Below are 24,663 nucleotides of genomic sequence, written 5' to 3'. Positions count from 1 at the left end.
ATAAACAGGGTTGTATTCACTACATCAAAAACTGCTTCAATAGAGGTATGGACAAAATAACTTGAATCTGCAAATCAATAAGTGGCAAAGAACATCTTCACGAAGTGGTTGACTGATACGATGAGAGCTATTCTGTAACAACTGGCTATGTTTTCTCGGTCTCTAATTTAGATACAAGAGTAGACAACTGATTTATTCTTTTACCTATTTTGATCTGTGTATTCGCATTAGAAGGAAGAAATGATACTTCCATTGTATGACAAGCTACATTTTTGACATACAATGTATCTCTTCTATTTTATTCCATGCTATTTATTTATTTTTAGTTTGATACCTTGCTTTGTATCTTCTTTCCCGATTGATGAGCATTGAAAATCGGTGAAATACGTTTGTTTAAATTATACACCAGTAACATCTCATCAAAAGGAATTCTTCACACCAAAATACGCGTATTCTCTTTTTTACCTCAACATTAAATGACTTTCAAGCATTCAGAGCATAAGTTCTTGTTTTAGTAAAATGATTCTGTTCATACAAACCATACACACCAGGAATGAGGAATCAAAATCAGTAAAGTGAATATAAGGTGTTCTATTGTAAAATTACGAACAAAAGATAACAGAAAGCACTAACTTCAGACTCCTCTGGAGACAAACAAATAAAAACGAACAACAAAGAGCATCAAATGGTCCAAAATACCTAACGGGCTTTATCTCTTACGATTGCGTACAAGTCACAAATTTGTCTTTCAGAATCGAAGGTTGTAAAAGAAACCACACAAACAAAGTCAATTAAAGACACACGACCACCATATTTAACAATTTAATAAAATACTGCATATAATTCATAAAACGACAGGGAACTATAGGTTAGGTAGAAAATGTTTTCTTTAATATAGTTACTCAAGAAACAAAAACTGAAATAAGAAGTACGTGTGAGAGGTAAGTTAGTTCATTAAATCGTTTGACCATCGATTTTTTTTTATTTTAACCGAAAAAGTTTTAAAAAAACCAACGCCTAACGCCCTTGCTGATAAAAGATGTACAAACGTTCTCCAATATAGATACTAGCATAACATTTGGAATGATTAAGCTTATTTACGACGAAACAGTTAATCTCAATATCATTTCAGCTCCAGGCTTATTGCAGAAAAATATGTATATAACCTGAAATAACACAATTCCTGCTGCTACAAAGGTTCCAAGTACTCTAGGTGATGCATGTAGTGGACCATACAGGCCAATTTTGTTCTTTATATCTTTACTGTAAGCTTTGATTGACCTTAACAAAAGATACAGAGATTAAGCAAGACACGAACATTGACAGTACTTACTTTAACTTGTTTATTTTATACACATCAGAGACCAAGAACAATGTTTTCAGCCTGGTAACTTTTGCTAACTATTTTCCCCATTTTTTTTTTATATTTATCACCCCCTGAACCAAGAGATCTGTAAAAAAACAATGGTCAAACCTATTAATCTTATTTTCTTATTTATTTGAAGAGAGGCAAATATACAAAAGGGACATACATACTTGTAAGTTTTCTTATACATGCAATAAATATAAATAATTATTCATAGAGTTAATCAAAAGTACAATATGTTAATAGTTGTCTCTGTCACGCTATAAACCACAGGCACACGTCTCAGAAAAAAATGCCTACATACCTTTATGTTTCTACACAAGATACTTAACTCGCGATTTAGAAAAATGTCAGGCGGAGACAAAAATCCGTTATATGCCGATTTATCGCTGGGTTTGACAGCCGAGAAATCGGCATATAACGGAATTTCGTCATCGCCTTTAAGTACCTTGTGTTATATAAAGGTATATAGGAATTTTTTTCTGAGACGATTGCCTATAATATAAGCCTATAAATAAAAATAGACTGAAGTATTTTGCTTTTACTAATCTGATTGTTGTGATTGGATGTTAACCTTATTCCACTCATTTATAGTAAAAGTTGCATTAATCTCGATCTGGTTATCTTGAAGAAATTAACAAAATCAAGTAAAAAAAGCAACGATTGCCAAAAAAGCGAATATATAATCAGGGAAATTTTAAAGAAAGCAACAGTTTTGTATTACAAACAATTTCCAATATCACATGTGTTACTTGATTCATATCCTAATTATATCATATCGATTGTATCAGCAGCCCTGTAGTCAGAAGTTCGGTGTTGACATGAATATCAATTATATGGTAATTTTTATAAATTGTACTGTTCACAAAAGTGTGTATTATTCAAAATACTAAGGATTTTCCTATCCCAGGCATGGATTACCTAAGTGGTTTTTGGCAAAACTTTTATGGAGTTTTGGGTCATCAATGCTCTTCAAATTTGTACTTTATGGCTTTCTAACTCTTTTGATCTGAGCGTCACTTATGAGTGTCATGAAACGCGCGTCTGGCGTATCAAATTATAAGCCTGGTACATTTGGTAACTATTCATTTCATTGTAGCTTTGATTGATACAAGCAAAGGACCTAACTGATGTAGCGCAGAATTAACGGAAACAGGCAAAACTATTTTAAAGGCCACAAAGTGTTATAGTCTAAACTCTAGCCTTGTTAATTTAATTGGTTTATTACAAGCTCCTTATATTCAAATCAAGAAAAAACGTATCGAACAGTCACCGATTTGAGTGGTTTTCTTTGTGACAATTCATGGTTTATACAATGTTTTATGCCTATTTTCATCTGAGAATAAGTTTAAATCAGAATTTATTACCTGTTTGTTTACAAATTCTATTGTCTTTCATTCTCTACAATGCAACGGATAATGACACCATGCGTGTAAGAAGGTTTTTGTTAATTTGGCATGATATAATATTTTAAATTTGCAAGATCTCTTAATTAACATTGTTCAAATTGTTAACCCGTTTTGGGGGATGGGCGTAAAGAAACATCCAGTCATATTGAAAAATCCTAAATCAAATTGATGGATCATAGTAAAATAAAAGATTACTTTTACTTTCTTCAATTGACAAGAAAAGATTTAACCGACTACACAGATTGAATTTGATATTATATGATTTGAAGATTAAATCAATTTGCTTTCTTTATAAATTAATGTTATCTTGTTTGATTTAAAATCGCAAAAGGGACACTAGCTACGTTGATACATTGTTATGATTTCTCATGTATTGGTTATTGTTTCTTGTAGAACTCTTTGAAAATTCTTTGAAAATGTGTTAGTATGTTTATTTTTCATTTTTGTTGGTGTGCTTTGTATGTGCGACTGTTTGTGTTTCTTTGGTTCATATTAAGTGACTCTGTAAAGATCCGACCATTATGTTATTGTTCTATTATATGTCGTACTGTTCTATTATAAATTTGAAAATACAAAATTGTTTTACTCGCGTAGTGGTAATAACTATATGTTGATTTTTAAAAATTCTATAGAACTTCTGGATAATTCTAAATCTCGGTCTGTTTCTTAAAAATTGTTCAAACATAACTTTAAATTTTTTTTAACCATTTTTTATATGATTTTTTATTTAAATACTTTGAACGACCAAATTATTTTATATTTCTTTCTATGTGACATTTATCTTTTCTGTCGACATACATGCGAAACAGTGGTTTTCAAATTTGATAAATGTTTTTTGTGCTTTTTTGTTAAATATTTGTTTGTTTTGAGATTGTAACACAATGATGACTGCTATACCAATATTGTGACTATTTAAGCTATTATGTCTTTTTTGTTCACACATCGTTGTAAATATAAATGAAAATTGATGCAACTGTCATACAAGTGAGAGGTTCAGTGCTATAAAACCAGGTTCAATTCACCATTTTCTACATTTGAAAATGCCTGTACTATGTCAGGAATATGACAGTTGTTGTCCATCGTTTGATTTTACCATTTGATTAGGGACTTTGCGTTTGGCATTTTCCACTGAATTGAAAATTTGGTAATTTTATTTTTCACGAGGTTTATAAAAAAAATACTGTAAACTCATACCTCTTCAACCCTGTGACTTTATCTTTAATGTCACATTCTGGTTTCTTCAATAGCCACTTCACATAATTATATTGCAGCTGGCTTGCGCATAATTTTGAGCTCTGAAAATAAAAACCGTTAAAGCATCGAAATGAAAGTTTCAATTTCTATAAAGGGAATAATAAATCAAAAGAGCTTTAAAAATAGTAGTTATATGCGTAACACGTGCGTTGTAAGACTCATTATCCATACAAACTCATGCAATTGCATTCATAAGGTGTTTCCTTTTTTAAAACGAATAACAATGTAATGTTCATCTTTGATGCTCAAACTAAATGCATGTCAGTTCAATATTTTAGATATTTCGATAGGAAATTTGTCAGTGAGTATAACCAACAAGTTCGAATAATCGTTTAGGGCAACATTTATCATTGGTCGGATAATTATCAAAGTTATCAGGATTATAATTTTGTACGCCAGACGCGCGTTTCGTCTAAATAAGACTATCAGTGACGCTCATATCAAAATAGTTATTTTTTGACATTTTTTGGTCTACGGCATCTTTTTTGTGTTACTCGGCTAGAAAAATCCGTTTCACATTCAGAGAAGACAGATATTTGTAAATTTTCTTTAAGTTAACGCATACGTTCTCATTTTACAATTGGTAAGCAGAAACGGATGCCTAACGGATAACTTTTTTCAATCCGGTCATGTCCGTTATACGTCCGTTCATATCCTATAATTCAGTGTCGTTTGTTTATGTGTTACATACTTGTTTTTGTTAATTTTTTACATAAATAAGGCCCTTAGTTTTCTCGTTTGAATCGTTTTACATTGTCCTATCGGGGCCTTTTAAAGCTGACTATGAGGTATGGGCTTTGCTCATTGTTGAAGGCCGTACGGTGACCTATATTTGTTAATGTCTGTGTCATTTTGGTCTTTTGTGGATAGTTGTCTCATTGACCGTCATACCACATCTTCTTTTTTATATTCACAATCAAGCAGTTCTTATTCAGGCCAGACACAGCCCTTTTGTGGAATTTGAAAAACAAACCAAAACCAGTTACTGTCCGGTGTGTGTCTGTTTCTCATACGTTGCATATCCGGTGTGTGTCCGTTATGCATCTGCTACACGTCCGTTTTATTCGGTCAGTACATCAACGGACTCCAAACGGATAACAATTTTTTCAACGGACAACTTTAATTTTCATCCGTTAGGCGTCCGTTCGTGCTATCCGGTAAGGTTTGACCGAGGCTTTATATTGATGCTTTGATGATTAACTTTCTGTTATATAAACATAAAATCATTTGTTAATCTATCCCCAACTTTGCTTACTTTGCCCACGGGTTATATTCATTATTATGACTGTATTTATGAAATTCCTGCTATCTGGCGATGACACTCTCTATTAGACAAAAAGTAGGGTTACTTGACAAATGTTGCATGTACATGAGGGAATATCTAAATAAGGAACAATTAGTTTACCGCTGTTCGAAAATCAAAAACGAGACAAAAGGTGTAAATTGTCAATAAATATAAGAATATGTGGTATGACAACTCTGTATCCAAGTTACAATTTATAAAAGTAAACCAATATAGGTCAAAGTACGGTCTTCATCACAGAGCCTTGGCTCAACCCGAGCAACAAGCTATAAAGGGCCCTAAAAAAAATACTAGTGTTTAACCATTAATACAAAAACCAACTGTCTGATGTATAAAACAAACGAGAAACGAGAAACACCTATGAACCACATCAAGAAACTAATTCTACTGAACATCAGATTCCGACTTAAATCAGGTGCAAACAACTGCCGCGGGATTATTCGTTTTATTGGTATCAAACCTTCACCCTTATCTGAAACGATAATGTAATATCACGACATATATGTATGTTAGAGTTTGAGACAGTCTAAATTCTATGTAAAGGAAAGGGGAAACGCCACGGGATAGATATTTTTCTGGAAACGATTTTTACGGAGACAGTGGATAACCTCTTCCTTGTGAGTAGAGAGAAAGAAGATAGACTTGTAAACTTTGAAGATTGCATTACTGTTGTAGATCTTGATCATTTTTCTTAACAGCTATGGCTGTGCGAATAAAGCTGCGCTATCAAATGAGTTTTATTGACACAGTACTGCTTTTCAAAACAAAGACTTATCGTTATATTCAAGAATGAACAGTGCTTTGATTTAATCATTAAAAGGACATTTTCATCCCTTGTTATGGCAAATAACTCAAATGTTATAATCTTGAAAGAACTAGCACAATATTTAAACATTCAGATATTCAAGCAGATATCTTCAAAAACTGTAACCATATTGTATGCAGTAATTTGATAATTAATTTATTGTAAGACATTATCGACTTACTTCTGTTATATTAAATAGATTCCTGTCTCAGAAGCCTTTTTCTATATAAGAAATTGCAGTACCAAGTCAGGAATATGGCAGGTTTTTTTTCAATTCGATTGATATGATTGAGCATTTGATTTTGCCATTTCGGACTTTCCGTTATGTATTTTTCTTAGTGTTTTGTATTTAAGTTATTTTTTTTTGATAAATAGAGACATAGTTCTTCCGTTATGGCAACCCTTGTTCTAAAAACGTCCGCAAAACGCCTTCATTATAAAAGGCAGACTTATTCGTTCTGAACTTTCCTTGTGTAAATATAACCCTATATTTGTCAATCCTTTTACGAAACACACCTTCTATTATATCATTTCAAATGATAAAATTCAACTTCAAATGATTGTCATGCCATAATGGTTTTGTTTAGAATCTATGAAAAGAACTGATCTACATACTGTTACAATATATGTTTTGGTTGATATACACGAACCATTGATTGTCGGATTGTTGTCGCTTTGACACATTCCCGATTTTTTTCATTCTCAATTTTATGAAAGATTTATTACCTCATAATCTGTATCCTGATTAAGACGTCTAATAAACTTATACGTTTGACGAACTGACTTGTACAGAAAATATCCAATCAATGTCACATAACATAATGATGTGGGTATATAAACTATAAAGAAAGCATCTATTCTTCTAATCTAAAAGATAAAAAAGCCACCAACACCGTTATAGGGTGTGTTAAACAATCATAGTTAAACAATCATTAATTGGTGCATATAGTGTAAAATGAATTCAATGTGTTAGTTAAACAATTATACACTCTTCCATAAGTAGGGAATTTACCGTTGGTTTTTCCGTTTGAATGGTTTTACACTAGTAATTTTGGGGCCCTTTATACTTGTTGTTCCGTGTGAGCTAAGGCTCCGTGTTAAAGGCCGTACATTGACCTTTAATGGTTACTTTTTTTAAATTGTTATTTGGATGGAGAGTTGTCTAATTGGCACTCACACCACATCTTCCTATATCTAATACATGAAAAAATAATCTACAATATTTTGCAGAAGTAAAGCAATTGGATTGAAAAGGTTTATTATTTTACTCTTTTTTTTTTTATTACTCAGACATTTTACCTATTTCAAGATTAATTAAAATGATGTACTTCTTGCGAGGTTATCAATATGTTGAGAAAAGTTCATCGGAAGCTAACAAGACATTACTGATAAATTTCGAGTTTACTAAGGTACTTGTTTATTAGCTTGATTCAGTGTTGTAATGATCTTTTATTTGTCTTTGGCAACAATAAATCTTTAAAACTGTTTAATCTATTTTTGAAAATATCATTTTGGTGTGGCTAAATACTAATGCATCTCGCCAATGTGCTATAGTCATTTTTTGTATTCTCGTCTTTCATTTTTTTCTGTGTGCTTTATTCAAATGCCATGTTTTTTTTGTTGTTGATATATTTGTTGGGTTATAACACAATATTAACTACTGTACCCATTTTTTTAAACACTTTAACGCATTACGTCTGTTTGTTTCATTTACACATCGTTATATGATATCAATGTAATTTAATTTTATGCGATTTGTCATGCAGATGAGATTTTAACTAAGGTATACAACCCGGTTTAACTTATCATGTTCTATATATGGAAATGCTTGCACCAAGTCAAGCCTATGGCATTGTTTAAACTTCGTTTGGTGTTTGAGCTTTTTAATATGCCATTTAAGAACGTGCTTTCCGATTTGAGAAGGTTATTTTCGATTTAAATACATTTCTTTTATCTATCATTTATATTGAAGTCTATGCATGTTCACATTTATCTGTATAAGCATCCCTGCCATGCGAGTACACTCTCAGTAGAAATATCACAATAAATACGAACATAGATCAAACGAATACGCTGGTATCTATAAACATATAACATTAGGCATAGTGTAAATTTTGTTTCTTTTTGTTGGATTAAGTGTTCTCAAAACTTGTGGAATTTGGAGAAAAACGATCTAACTAACCTAATAGAAGATTTTGTTATAAATATCTAAAAATAAGCAAAGTTTTTCTCAAAAAGATCGTTTGCTATAACATCTGTGTTGTTTAAATATCTGTTTTGCTTCAGCTTTTGGTCACATCTAGTTTATCCCCCGACAATGAGTCAAAGTGTACCTTTCCATCAGATATGTCAGTTTAACGATTTTGACGTCATAAGGACATCAAAGTTAAACATTTTCGCTCAAGGGTTCACATTAAATTATCAAATTGAGAATGGAAATGGGGAATGTGCCAAAGAGACAACAACCTGACCATAGAAAAAACAACAGCAGAAGGTCACCATTATGTTCCTTTATTGATACAATTTATTTGATTTCGAACGTTTTGGATATTGTAATAAATTTTGAGATTTCAGGCTGTTAATATACATCATGCATTATATCATACAACACAAGAGTGTTTTACATTTTCTAGATCATGTTACGACTTTTCTGATATTAACACCAACTTACCATTTCCGTCTTTGTGCCTATTAAACAATACCTAGTAGGCTCATTTGTTTTGATAACAAATGTATTTTGATGTTGTTACTTCCATTGTACATATATCCACGCAACGCAATGAATGTGGTTGTTAAACTTGATAGATGCTTTTATGGCTTCTTTGTTAAATATTTGTCTGTTTTGAAATTGTTACACAGAGATGACTGCTGTATCCATATTTTGACAATTTCAACTATGATATCTGTTTTGTTGACGCATCGTTGTTAATGTAATGGAACTTGATGCAACTGTCATACAAGTGAGAGATTTAGCGCTATAAAACTTGGTTCAATCCGCTATTTTCTACATTTAAAAATGCCTGTTCCAAGTCAGGAATATAGCAGTTAATGACCATTTGTTTGATGTGTTTGATCATTTGATTAGGGACAATTATACAAAACTTCTGATGAAAATTTATTCAATTCAAGTTTTGTCCTTTAATTAATGGATCGTTACACAGTTAAAAAGTTAAGTTTCGCTTTATTGCAATGGTGATTTGTTTAAATATAAAAGTTTTTGTACAATAAAATTGATTTTTAGATAGTTGAAGAATAATATAGCCTTCCTAGTGGGTTTATATGACCATAGGTCAAAATTATTGTAGGGTTTTTAACAAAGATTTGACGCTCGATCTTTGCAAATAAATTTTCTGAAAATACGAACAGAAATGCATATGATTTTTTTTACCTCTTGATAGATATGTGTCTATGGTTTCAGGAAAGGTATCACTCTAATTGATAGGAATTTTCTATTGGACCAAATTTTTAAGACTTTTGTGACATGTACTGCCCCTGTTTTGGTTCAAATAGATGCAGATTGTTGCCATGGTTTCTCCAAAAAGGGATTATATTTCACTATTGGAAATCAAATGTATGAAAGATTCTCTTTCCATAAATAAACACATGCATAACACAAATATTAGGCCATAAATGTTAGAAAGGAAAGGTGTTACATAATAGTTCGTTTCTGTGTTTGTTACGTTTCGGTGTTGTGTCTCTGTTGTGTCGTAGTTCTCTTATATTTGATACGTTTCCCTCAGTTTTAGTTTGTAACCCGGATTTGTTTTTTCTCTATGGATTTATGAATTTTGAACAGCGGTATACTACTGTTGCCTTTATTTGAGTTTTTGTTCTAACTGTATAACTAAAATTTGTCCCGCGTTTTGTTCTTACTTTATCTTTTTTTTTTAGATCTTATTAAAGGCATCAATAGTATACCGCTGTAATATAGGTATAATTCTATTAGGAAAAAAAACCCCGGGTAAGAAAATTAAAAACCGAGAGAAGTACATCAACTATAGATGGAAAACAACGGAACAACTGAAACACTGAACTACAACATATGCAAACAAACCAATACTTGGAAACGAACTAAAGATTATAACTAACATATTACTAACTTTGAACAGGACTCTACATTTTAGGGGAAAAATTGAAAAATCCTGAAAGTTTTTAATTTTGAATAAAGCGCCTGCACCCAGAAAACATAGGTAAACTGTCGCAAGCTGAAATCATTTTTTATATAGAAGGGCTAAACGATAACTTGTATCTTTTAAAAATTAAACAGGTCTTTATATAACAGAGTATGTTTTAGCACTGTTAGTGTTGAAGACAATATGTCTAAAATTTAAACAGTTCTTAATGCTAAACAAAAAAACTGAATATGCACACAAAACAATATCGTGGCATGTTAACGAAAAATCCACACGAATTAAAAACTCTAAGCTTCACTATCTTTTCAGATTTGAAAACTTTTGGTGCTTAAGTACAAGTTAACAAACTTTAATATAGAGATGGTATAATTTAGACATAACACAGTTCAACACAAGTATCGTAGAGCAATTCAAAATAGTTTGTAGTTTATATAGAAGTTAAATATAGAGCTATTTATGAATAATAGACATTAACACAGATATTTTTTCGCCTTTGTAGTGTTTGTAAGTGTTGAAATTTAGGAAACAATACCTCAACATGTGAGTTATGAAAATAATGAACCGTGACTGACAATACATAGCTTTATAATCTCCTTGGAAATGAGTTGGTGGGACTATAAAATCTCCTTTGGAACGAAACTTGTCAATAAGTTTGCAAACCAATTGTCATTAACTTAACATTATAGGTTCATCTTAAACTTATCTAGTCACAAACAAATACATGTAAACTAAGAAAAAGTGTGAAAGTTAATATACCATAACTGAGGGGACTGGTAGTGCCTATGCTTATACGAATTCTACAAATTGACATTCGTGGTTAAGCATTAGCTGAACTAATAACAAACTAATACATCACAACAAGGAAAATATTTCATATTCAATATTATTACTAAGGGTTAGGGTAAAACATTTTCAAGGGAAAAGAAATGTGCAAATGCTCATACAACTGCATACCAAATATCTTTTACCTACCCTTAGAATTTTACAATAAACTAAACCTTACACCAGACGTATACATTGTTGAAGTCGCCGCCGACAATTCTGGAAACGGAATACCTAAACTATGCCCCCTTTTTTTATTCCGACGAGGCGACACAAAAAGAAGAAAAGAAAGAAAGACTATAGAAAGACAATAATTTACGTTAATTTTTTAAGTCTAAGTGAAACTCGAAAAAAGTTTCATCCGGAAAATTTGTGTGATAAGATGCCTATTGCACGAAAGAAACAATATATAATAGAGTCATAACAGTCAATTAATATAAAATATAAGAAAACAATGCATTGCCATATCTGCCTCCTATATTTCTTTTAATTTGTTTTAGTGAATTTTATAATCCAAAGTAGTAAATGAAACCTCCAAAACACATGTATGATTTAAAGACATACCACACTGATCAGTTCCAAAATCTGGAAATTTCTTTTACCTATTATGTGCACACATTCAACTGTCATACAGTTGAGAGGTTTAGCTAGCTATAAATCCAAATTTAATTCCCTTCTTTTTTGGTGTTTTTGTTTAATTAAATAAAGATGGAGAGAAATACTTACATACGAACATTTGACCAGCCGATACATTAAGATTGAAAATCTAAAAAAAAAATAATAGATCTTTAAAGTTATTTCAAAAATATGCCTTTGTAATGTTTGAATATGCATTTTGTCCTACTCATAACTATTTATGTGCAAAATTGATATATCAAAGTTGACTTTAAGAAATAGAATTGAAACAGTTTTATTACATTCATATAAAAAAAGAAATTGCAAAATTGCAGATTGATCCGTTCCCCTTAATCTCAATATTTTCATATAGGACAGATGTTTAGACAAACCATTGATAAGTAGAGATATATGATACAAAAAAAATAAAACTAGTTAGAACTCGTTGGAATGGAATTGAAGGCAGAGCATTTGGTTGTGCCTTGAAAAAACGAATGTTTGAAAGAGACATCGGATTAAAATGCTCCAATCGGATCGGTAATGGCTGTGTTATTATGTATCCTTCTGAATAAAACGGATATCATCAAATGATATCACTACCTGGTGGAGGGGAATAGTCAAATTGTTCCTATTTTTTTCCTAACCAAATACTAAAAGACCTTGATATTTCCTCTGATATGAATTCAAATTTTAGGGATATCGACAGGCACGAAATCATATGATAAAAAAGATACAAACATGACAAAATTAACGGCGTGAAAAACATGCAAAACAATTGTCAAAAGAAATTTTTAAACAAACAACGAATTTTGTATAAAAAACAGGAACAACCCAAGCCGAGTCGGAAGTTTTATTCGTTTTTGTTTATTCCTTCGTGTAACTCGTCATGCCGAGTAGTTTCCGGTAATAGGCCTCTCCTGGTCATGCAAAAAATACTAATGCGTTATTACAAATACATCTAGATGGAAATTTTGACCATTCTGTTGATGGTTGAACCCGTTTGAGTAGCACTGCGCTATTTATGTATACAACTGTTTAATTTCTTTTTTTCAAGTTCCTTTATTTTTTATCATGTACGATCCCGCTCATTTTGTTGTTTTATGTGATTCCTAAGCATCTGTCTTCATACTTTGGAAATATAGAGGTTTTCTAAATAAAATGTCGAAATGTGTATAAGAAAATGAAGATGTGATTTGATTGTCAACGAAACATTTATTCTTCATTAACCAAACATAGTAGATTTAAGTTATACACTGTTCGTTGAATATGCAGTGAATAGAGTGTTTCAACATATATCAATTTCAAACAGCTTTGTATCCTTTATGGCATTTAGGTGCATATGCAGGACATATCTATTACCTACAAGAATTGATCATTTGTGGGTTTTTTTTCTGATCTAAGAATATTCTATCTTATAACACATCACATCAAAATTCAGTAAAGTATAAAAAATACTTACATGAATGCAGTGTAGAAAAAGCCAATCAATGGTTCAATGATAGTTCTTTTAACTCGTATTACAGCAAAAACAGGATAAAATTTCAGAGAAACAAACAGTGCCATAATCAGCAAAATAAACACTGAAAAGTTAAGTGTAATAATAAGCAAGTGATACTAAGGTATGATGGTTAAGTATGTAATTTAATATTCCGCCTCCTTCAAAGATTTAAATGCAGCCAAATAAAAGAAAACGTGATATGGTATCAGTACTTTGTCCAACAATGCAGTTAATTTATTTTAAGCCCATTAATAACGTTGACAGAGTTTCTCAATATCCAGTTGGTATGTGTAAACAAATATAACAGAAACAGAAATTGACAAATATAAAATTTATGATTGCTTATCTATTAATATACATTTGGTTTTATCAAATAATTACTATCTTTACTTAGCATTTTTAATAGAATAGTTGTCAGTTTAGAGGTAAATTTAACATTACAATAAAAGCGCGAGATTTGGCTAGCCATAAAACCAGGTAAAACCCACAATTTGTCTTAAAATGTCATGTACCAAGTCAGGAAAATGGGATTTGATATCTTTTATTTCATTTCTATGTATGTTGCACTTCAGTGTTTTTGTTGTTTCGTCGTTTTCCTCTGATGGTTGATGTGTTTCCCTCGGTTTTAGTTTGTAACCCGGATTTGTTTTATCTCAATCGAATTATGAGTTTGAACAACGGTATATACTGTCGCCTTTATTATAGTCAATGACACATCCAAGCCTTGTTTTGACTTTTAAAGTATTACTTTTATTTCCCATTGAATACACAAAATACTTCATGCACTAGAATGTAATCACGTAGAAACTTGAGTACATTGTTTTTTTTAATTAAGACAACATCATTTCGATAGATAAGAAGAGGTACTGAATAGAATTATTTACCAAATCTCTTTTAAGTAACTTGATTATGCTGGCAGAATATATTTACTTGTAATTAGGCAAAAAACATCAGGAGAACCCACAGAAGTACATAAAATGAAAATCATACAGCAGTATGTGAAAGATTCCGCTTTCATGTTTGACTTTTTAAAAAAATTATGTAGACATTCTTAATTTTATAAAAGTTTGCCCAATATATTTAAAAAACACTAATTTGAAATAGAATAAAATTCGCATTGATGTTTTGAGCATTTCATTAATAAATGTTTTTTTTTTTTTAAAATCATGCATGTCTGATCAAGTATACTATTTATACTTATCCGAACCAAATTTTTATCGTTATAGTTGGAAAGAATTCAATAAAAAAAATCTGTTTTTTAATTGACTTTGAAGATGAGAAATGTTGCCATATCTTGTTTTATCTTAGACTATGAGCCTCTAACTTCCTTGGCATAATTGAGAAAATAAATAAAATCCATATTTTAGAAGGCATGAATTTAATTTATCTCAAAAGAGAACAATATTTTCTTTAAAAAAAGCAAACCTTTAATGAAAATAAGCTGCGTCTATATGAATTATTGATTATTTGGTAACTTTGTACCAAATTGCGTTGTTAATTCTAAGATAATAGTCCATGTAAGTATGTATGACATTTACTAACTATAATGAACTTTTGATTCACAAATTCAGAGTTTTACGAAAAATGTTTTCAGTGTCATTGCTGTACTTTTGCTGCAGTTTCTGATAATATTTAAAACAAGGAGAGGTTGTATGATTGCCAATGAGACAACTATCAATCACAATTAAAATGGAAGTAATTTTATCTTGCCTACTGTATATCTATGGGGATATGATTGGTTAACGGAATACACGTGGGGACTGTATATATTTAGTAAAGGGTGCACTAAAAAAGTCACGGTAAATAACCATATAGGGTTGGCAACCATATAGGTTTAGTAAGGTTTTTCTTCCATTCAAAACAAAAAAGAAATCTGAAAGGTTTAAATAGACGTAGACACTGATAATGAACGATTGAAATACATTCCTAAAACCAAGCCTGTTATTCAGTGGTTGTCGTTTGTTTATGTGTTACATATTTGTTTTTCGTTATTTTTTTACATAAATAAGGCCGTAAGTTTTCTCGTTTGAATTGTATTACATTGTCTTATCGGGGCCTTTTATAGCTTACTATGCAATATGGGCTTTGCTCATTGTTGAACGCCGTATGGTGACCTATAGTTGTTAATGGTTGTGTCATTTTGGTCTTTTGTGGATAGTTGTCTCATTGGCAATCATACCACATCTTCTTTTTTATATATTAAAGCTAACACATTGTTATTTTGGCATTTGCTTTTTTTTCTATAGACAGATGAAGTATGTTTTTAACAGGTCAAAACAAAGATTTGAATACTTAAACACTTTGAAGGGCCGATAGTCTTAATAACACATGTGAAGACAGCCGGTAAGATAAATTCGTTACAAGGTGTGCGATTGACATAATACGATATATATGGGGTCAGTAAATTCCATATGGCGTTGAATCTCCATATGTATCGTATTAGGTCACTAACACACCTCGTAACATATAATATGCAACTATACGTTTTTTTATGTGACATTTTCAAGCTTTAATTTATATCATGACAATGTAGATCGGGGCACAGCTCGTATATTATTTCTACAGACCTGCATTATTTAATACAGCCGTCAACCTTTGTTAACATTACAATATGCTATAACCGTTTCCTTCAGGTTGTCTAAAGATTTGTTTCCTAAATCTTCTAGCTGTTTTTTTTTTTATTGCAGATGCTTCAGATATATTCAAATATTTTTTAAAGAATCCGTATACACATCTGCGGTTTCTATTCAAATTTGAAACTTTTTTCTGATTTAATATGCGTTTTAATATCTTATTTCTATTCGTTTGAGAATCATGTTCAACTGTATATGAAAGTTTTAAGCTTTCTGTACATGAACATTTATATGCAAACTTTAGATGCGAGGGCTAGGTGTACAGCTCGAACATTATTTCTAGGCTTAAAATATACAATCCAAACGTTATCCTTATTACTTGGGAGTATTTTCGTGTTGTTTTTATGTTTAAAACAATGTAAAGGGTTCTCAACAATGACGTGCAAAATGAACTCTGCTATCTCTATAAGTCCTGGTTCTCCAATAAGTATGCTTAAAGTTTCAAGAAACACTTTATTGTTGATTGTAACTTTATTTACCTCAGTATTTCCTTAGCTTCATTAAATGTTTTTTTATTCATATATGTTGAAATACTTTTATCCTTTTTATTATTCCTATTTATGATAATATAGCTGTTAAAGTCATAAGAAACCTCAAATCAAAAAAAATTAATGCATATGTTTTTTATAACTCAATGGATAGTTTTCATTGTAAAACTTATGTACATATTCTTTTTTCTGAAGAAAATTCTTTAATTTATTCATATTTAGAAGAAGTTTACTTTATTTGAATTGCTTCCTTCCAGCAAGCAATTCCCCCGATATATTTTCCGTATGCAAGGTGACCTCTAGGTGACCCATCTCGTAAAAATCCGGTGACCACAATACGCATGAATGTCCTTAAAATAAACTATTATCTGAATTTACATGTTAAACACGTGCTCAATTTCCATGCTTTTTTGTTTATTTTTCGTCAATTGTTGACAAACAGGTGACAATCGTTAAACTTCGGCTTCAAAACACATTCTTTAATTACCTGACATATTTTCACAACAACACTGACCGATTGAAAAAAAAATTGACGATTATACGAAATTTACACGAAAAAAATGATAAATTCGAGCACAGAAGACTAAGTTTATGATGTTTGTATGCATTGGTTTAAGAATTGGAAGAACATTATTTTTCACCGGTCACTCGTTTCTTATGACTTTAAAAAAGGGATTTAGAAGTGAATTTAGCGATTTATATTACAGTTTTTAATTTACATAAATGTTTATACAATTCACTCTGACATTTTTCGAAATACACGAATAAATGTTATACGAGAACGAATTAATAAGAAAAGTCCATAAACAGGCTTTGCTACATATTTAGAGTTTTAAAAAGATAAATTCTACTTAATCGAATATAATGAATGTAATTTCATATGTGAAATCATTTTTGATTTGCATGAAATGTGATTAAGATTAACGGACAACTTCTTCTGTGTAACTCAATACAAAAAAAAAAAGACCAACGATCTGATATAATAATGAATCAAAATCTAAAAATTACTGAACGCCACATTTAAATGAAACAATAACTGTTCCATATATTTTAATTTCGAATCCAGTCTTTTTTCTTTCTTTTTATACATTGTCCCCGTATCTAACATCAATACAATCCGTATCTAACATCAATACAATTAACAATTCAAAATAGTGCATGATGTACAAAACCTTTTTTTTTTTTACAGATTTTAACATTCTTGGTGATAGCATATTTGTTTTGTTGTATATATTTCATGATTTCTATCTCTGTTTCTGTGTGTTAGCACATAACAAGCATGCATTACTTACCTCTAACCCAAGGGACAACTAATGTTGGAATTTTCATTGAATTTATAATTGTTTCAGTATTAAATATCAAAGTCACAAGTTCGTCTGAAGTAGATCCGAACGCCGCTGCATACACAATGGCTAGATTATCATCTTGCAAAAAGTTTATTGGTCTGAAATATATGCATAAAAAAACAATATATTGATGCCTCTTATAATCTCTTATGAATTTATTTTTTGTTGGGAAGCCTAACAGGTAAGTTAACACGTGAGTTAAAAGAAGTCGCAACAAGCAAATAGGGTGAATTTGGAAAAAGATTTAAGTAGAACATGCATATAGATCTAAATAAAGGCACAGTAGTATACCGGTGTTCAAAAGTCATAAATCGATTGAGAAAAAACAAAAAACGGGTTACAAACTAAAAGAAGTTAACTATAAGAGGAAAACAAAGAAACAACAGAAACACAGGTACAACAAAAACAAACACCAACATTTATAAAAACGTACCATATGATCAAAACTGCCATATTCCTGACTTAATACATAACATTTTAAGAAAAAAACGGTTGGTTGAATCTTGTTTGTCGTGATTTAAGTTTCGTATGAATTTAACTCTGACATCGACCATCATAAAAATCCAAAACACAACTTTTGTTAAGTGTGTCTCATATCTTGACTTACATCTATAATTGATAATGAGGGTCGGTTTTTACGACAACAGAGATGATTTCAACTTTCCAATTGTGAACTTTTTATTTGTATGTAGTAACATTCCAGCAGCGCCTGCATACGGAGTATATATCTTCCAATTATTACGATATTCTCGGGCTTGTATTTCCTATCATGATTTCCTTCACAGAAGATTGCTACAAAAAAGGATGCTAATAAACCAAGATTTTCAAATGGTAAAGTTGAAAACATCCCTTCGTAAATTTTACGGACTCAATCACGAGTAGGTTGACTGTTATGTAAAATCCGTTTCACAGATGATATCAGATATGTTCCATATGTAGTAATGACAATACCCTTTCCTTTTCACGAATATTGCATGTTAAGCTTTCTGTAAGTTTTCTTTGTCCCTTTGTTTGTCTTCTCGCCTTCATAGTTTAGTCAACGCGATATCTGCCATTTTCATCTGATGGATATGATTTTGTAAATATTGACTTTCCGTTTATGCAATATATTTTTATAATTGTTATTTTCCAAAATGCAATAATTTTATTTCATTTATAAATTTCTGGGTCTGATCAACCTATCTGAGAATCATTTATGGAACGTTTCAAATAAATTGAATATCGTCAATAAAGTTATTATTTTAAAGATAAATTAATGTATGCTATTGAAAAGTAGTGTAAGGATACTTACATTACTATACCTGGTCTTCCACCCAGTTTGTTTTTTTCAAAGCAAAACAAAAAAATTGACAGTAAAATCTGAAAAAAGTAAAGACTGACATGTTATATGTATTGATTTAAATATGCTTTAACGGGAGTTAAATGGTACAGTTGCCTCTTTATTTAAGAAATAATTGATGCCAGCTATACTTTATTGTAGTTTTAACATGGGTAGGCATTATATTCGTGATTATTTTTGCCAGAGCGATAGCGAGGGCTAAAATAACACGAATATAATGCCTACCCATGTTAAAACTACAATAAAGTATAGCTGGCATCAATTATTTCGATTCTGATTAGGACAATTACGGTAATATCTATGTTCGCTGTGTATAAAGTGTACGGTATTTGTGTAGGCTCTTCCATCAACCTTCCTGTCGATTTTTATCCAACTAGTTCATACCAGTTTAATTTGGCAAAGTTGTATAAATTTCTAAAATTCAAAATTGAAACAGATATTAATAAATTAATTTATCAACTAAAACAATATTTGTGTCACAATATAACAGAAAAGTTATATTTCAACAGTCTTTTCCTTTGAGGTCAATTTCTGACACGCACATTTTCAAGTCAGTCGTCAATGGCGGTGGACGCACAAGGAGAATCGGGTAGGTCTTTGTTTACTAAATTAATCGTAAATATTCCGCCGGTTAATATTGTAGCATTGGTAAATATGTTCATATCTAATAGAGGATTTCTTGATAAAGTTGTGCTGTTATTCGAGACTTGGCAGGAGGGGCCCTTTGACAGAAATCCATTTATACTTGCGGTGGCTACACCTTTTAAAGTTGATCAAAGGGCACGCCTTTGTGCATCTGACGATTTCAAATGCTGTATTTATACATGAGATTAAAATTAATACTGGGTGACAATCTTGTTGCGTTTGTAAAATGGATTGGAAACCTTGGTGGTATATTGGTAATTACGCCTATTTGTTTTATAGGAGAATGGGGTTCGATTCCCTGCTAGGGTCAATCCATTTTATCAGAAATATGAAACAATTTTGTCATTTCAGTTCAACAGTAGTAGTAACCTATTCTTTATTTTATATTTTATCGTCGGAACATATGTTTCAATGAAATTAATATACAATGACATGCCTTTTTAACAGGAGAGATGAAACGTGTTTTTAGGGGGAGGGGTTTTGAAGTTAGAACGTTGCTGTATCTAGGTCAACTATTTTCAATTACGAATTGTAACACATTGTTGTCATTGTTAAAGTATTAGTAACAAAATGTGTATCATTTTAGTGTTTGAAAGTGATTTAATTTAAGGAAATACATTAAATGCATACCATTTTGACGAGATTCATTTTTCTGCCGTAGTCAATATACGCATGTGAAAACTAATTTTATTGGATAATATGGTATGGTTTCTTTACAAAGCTAAAGAAGCACGTCATATTAGAATTGTCTTTATAAATACATCATCACAAATTATAGAAAACACAAACCAGTGTTACGAACAAAAGTCTCCAAGTGGTTACTTTAACTGCGTTCACAAAATTAATTAAAATAGGAGTAGAAAATACCTAAAAATAGTCAGAAAACGAATGACATATTATGACAAAAAAAAACCTAAACAAACGAACTAAACACATACAATAGACTAAAAGACACGTTATAAAAAGTCGAACCCTAACCTGAAACAGGTGTTAACCTCTTTGAATCTTCAATAAAATCATATACATTCTTTAAAAACTTAAAGCAAAATTATACAATTTTCTTAAGAAACTGTACTGGTGCACCAATAAAACCCATGAAACAATTTACGATAGTTTGGAGTATTTAAAAATAACCTTTTGTTTTAGATACAACTTGCTTGCCTACTTTTCATTAATTTATCTTACCTTGGTTTAATTTTTCAGAAAGCAATATAGATTTGGCAAGACATTTGACTCTGGTTATTATAGCAGAAAGGAAATGGTATATCTAAACCTAAAGACGATTTAAAGTTACTTTGATTAAAAATAATGAATAATTTAAAAGTATATCAGTTCCTAGCACGTCCATAACAGTTAAATTTGTTTATAACGTGTTTCTGTCACATTAAAGATTAAAATATTTATCATAGTACTGTGTACTTTGAAGTTGTTACACTATTACACAATTATAGCCTTGTATGGGGTCAATACAAGGAAATATTGACCTGAAAGAATTATATTGACTACGACTATATTGATGAGGACGAAGACCGACGAAGTCTATATACTTCTTTTGGTCGATAAACCCTTGAATTGACCTCATTAATATGCTATAATTGTTATGTTGTTAATTTTCGATCATATTTGTATGACAATCGTCATTTGATTTTGTTGGAATTTTATAGATATCATTTTGTCTCACAGACAATGACAACATATAAGTTTGTTTTTTTCTTTTACATCTTATGTATTTGAAGATTTTTCAGATATTATTTTTTGTATATTTTATCAAGTTTTGGATTATGCATTTTTATGCCTCAATTCTATCCTCGATTCTCACCAAACAGAAATTTAGTGTATTATTAGATAATTTGCATGAATTCATTCATATAATGCATGTTGAACAATGTTGTGTAATGCAGAACTTACTTACAGCTATGGCTACTGCTCCGGACTCTAAGAATGTTACTACATCATCGGAAGGGACTTCATCTAGATAATTGGAAGACCTTGAAAGAAAAGTTACTTAATTAACATACTATAACCCATCGTCAGGCTTTGATTTATATAAAAAAAAAAGTTTCAATCATTACGTTTTATTATTAAGACAAAATATCTTGTGATTTCTCTGAAATACTTGAACCACAAATACTGTAACGATATGCTTGGTCCTATATCAAGGAAGAATTTCCGAAAACTGCATACATAGTTCTTTAGCCTTTTTATGACGAAGAAAAATGTTTTGTTTTACGTAATATTTTATTATATTGTGTTCATTCACACGCAAAGCTACTTATGTATCCCTAATTTAAAAACTACGACATATCGCCATCACATTGCGGGTAATAATGATGGAACAGTGTTTTTTTTAAAACCATATGTCTAAAACCCTGAGGTGGTAATGTACTCAGGAGCCTGTTATTCAGTGGTTGTCGTTTGTTTATGTGTCACATATTTGTTTTTCGTTCATTTTTTTACATAAATAAGGCCGTTAGTTTTCTCGTTTGAATTGTTTTACATTGTCTTATTGGGGCCTTTTATAGCTGACAATGCCGTATGGGCTTTGCTCATTGTTAAAGGCCGTACGGTGACCTATAGTTGTTAATGTTTGTGTCATTTTGGTCTTTTCCGGATAGTTGTCTCATTGGCAATCATACCACATCTTCTTTTTTTTTTATAAACAATTGATAAACTCGGTATGAAGTATATAAACTAGAATATTTTTCAGTTCAAATAATATGTAAGTTTATAGAGACAATCGGTGTAACGCCACAATTGTATTGTTTTTTCTTTTTTAAAGCAATTATTCCGTTTAAATTTTTTTAAGACAACGGTTATGTTCTGCTTGTCCAAATCGCAATTCCATTCTCTATGCTTCGAGTGTTACACAACTTGGTATACACCTGGCCAAGAGCACCACAAAAACACTTGTTTGGCTGAAGCGTCTTATTTTGAAGAAGCACCTGGATTCATCCTCGGTTTGAATTGGTGTCGAATTTATATATCTTTAGTTTTAAATGAAGTTTTTTTCTGGATTGTCTTTTTCATCATTTCGTCGTTTTTTCTCTTTAAACCATATGGTCGTCTGTTTTTCTTCGACTTCAATTTTTTGAATTTCTCTCTTTTTGCTATTTTCATTTTTTAAGTATTTCAAATGAAAACTTATACACTAGCCAGTGAAAATTAAATTTAAAACGCATCATTTTTAATGTTTTACAGTGTGCAGACTGCCAGTGATATTTCTTGTATATACTTACATGTCTGCTTCTTTTTTTTCTAAAGTAATAATGAAAATAAAATTATCATAGTAAAATAATCATGAAAGAATGGGTCAGTCAGTAGTGTTATAAATTTTTCAGATCATTTAACCATCAACTTCTGTAAATCTTGATATAATGAATATCATTGTTTTTTTAACATAGAAAACAGAGACAAAAAACTAAGACTCAACATATTTTATCATAAAAGCTCTTGTAACATGCAAGGTCATTTTAATCAAAGATTGTAATTATTATTCAATAATTCTAGTGAAGACTTGTCGGCATAGTAACAGAAAATGCTATAAACAATAAATAATGCTGTCTCTCATTTGATATATCGTTACAAATAATATTAAAGTAGTATGTATATATCAATTTAAATTAATCTAAGGTTATAATTTGTTAAAATGACTTATGTTTCTTTATATGATTTCATCAGTGGAAGTTTTTAATGTAAAATAAACCCGCAATTCTCATTTAAAAATGGTTACCAAAAGGAATGGTCAATAATACACAACAATACATAGATTAAATTAATAATACACACCAGGATCATAATTTAAAGGAAAAACACCCAGCAGTTTTCTTAATGTAGGTCTATTAAAAATCTTGTTAAATTTGAACTTACCTGGTGATGTCGTCCTTATATTGATACAGTCGCTACGTTTGAACGAATATGAATGTCTTAATATCTGACACAGATACAGATATTTTATCCGATTGAATAAAATATCATATGAAAGTAAAAAATGCACTTATAATATAAAAGACCAATAAATGCATTGGCTGTAAATCACTTGTGTAACTGTCACAATCTACCTTGCAAAGTTTACGTCGTCTTGAAAAAATCTAGGTCAGCCATATTTCTTTAGAATTAATCACATGCATTAGTTCAAAAAATGTAACTTTTAAATATATTTTTAGAATCAGAAAACGGAAATATATACTTCAACATACACACAATCAGTGTATATAAAGTGCGAATCCAGCTAGTTCATTTTTACTGTTATATGCGGGTATGTCTATTGTAGAATGAAGGATCATGGGAAAACTGTATTTGTTTATGTTTTGAAAATATCAAGTTAAGTGATTTGAAGATAAGTTTTAACATATTTTCATTGTGATATGTCTTTATAATATACAAACATAGCATTAAAGTTTAAATACGTGTTATAAAAGCATCATAATATAGCATATCGATTATAGAAAGCGATCCATTTTAACTATAGATGCGATGAATTATCACTGTTAGTGCAGTCATTATTAATGTAGAATTTTCAAAGATGCGAGGAATTTTTATTGTAGAATTATGTGATAAATGCACTTGCAACAAACGAAAAAACTTAGCTGATGACTTTATGATTTATGATACATGTATTTTCAAATTGAAATACAAACTCCTCATTCATTCTTCATCAAATATATAGCTTTTCAAACTTGTCACAAAAGCGATTCTCAAAATGAAAAATTCTAGATCCGCGAATGGATAGTACCGCAGAGATAAAACCATACACATTTGGGTTATTGTACACGAAATGCATGCTACAATTCATTTTTGTTGATTTTAGACCCTTTGGAACTCTTTGTGGGCTATTTCAGCAACTAGGCATAACTTCCCCAAACTAGATACACGGTTAGATTCAGCATGTAAACGATTCCCAAATATCTATATTAAAGGACTTTTGTCTATAAATGTGGACCCCACAAAATTGAAAAAGGGACCAAAAAAAAAATGCATGCATCGGATACATTTGTTATTGAAGGCATG

At 30.8% G+C, this 24,663-nt stretch overlaps 1 protein-coding gene across 1 annotated transcript in view; it reads right to left on the bottom strand.

The window, feature by feature from the left end:
- LOC134706860 (stimulated by retinoic acid gene 6 protein-like) overlaps nt 1–23,530 on the bottom strand; it is a 32,724-nt gene extending 9,194 nt beyond the window's left edge. Inside the window, exons 1-9 of the mRNA XM_063566176.1 lie at nt 23,524–23,530; nt 21,569–21,644; nt 18,964–19,031; nt 17,619–17,770; nt 13,167–13,287; nt 11,819–11,858; nt 6,864–7,004; nt 3,970–4,070; nt 1,167–1,281 (exon numbers count right to left, since the gene is read on the bottom strand). Coding sequence (XP_063422246.1) covers nt 1,167–1,281; nt 3,970–4,070; nt 6,864–7,004; nt 11,819–11,858; nt 13,167–13,287; nt 17,619–17,655 — 555 coding nt within the window. The 5' untranslated portion in view covers nt 17,656–17,770; nt 18,964–19,031; nt 21,569–21,644; nt 23,524–23,530. The remainder of the gene's footprint in view (nt 1–1,166; nt 1,282–3,969; nt 4,071–6,863; nt 7,005–11,818; nt 11,859–13,166; nt 13,288–17,618; nt 17,771–18,963; nt 19,032–21,568; nt 21,645–23,523) is intronic.
- Nucleotides 23,531–24,663: the final 1,133 nt, after the last annotated feature.

Source organism: Mytilus trossulus, chromosome 2 (assembly GCF_036588685.1).
Source record: "Mytilus trossulus isolate FHL-02 chromosome 2, PNRI_Mtr1.1.1.hap1, whole genome shotgun sequence".
NCBI classification, from domain to species: domain Eukaryota; kingdom Metazoa; phylum Mollusca; class Bivalvia; order Mytilida; family Mytilidae; genus Mytilus; species Mytilus trossulus.
This window is presented reverse-complemented; position numbering and strand designations above follow the sequence as displayed.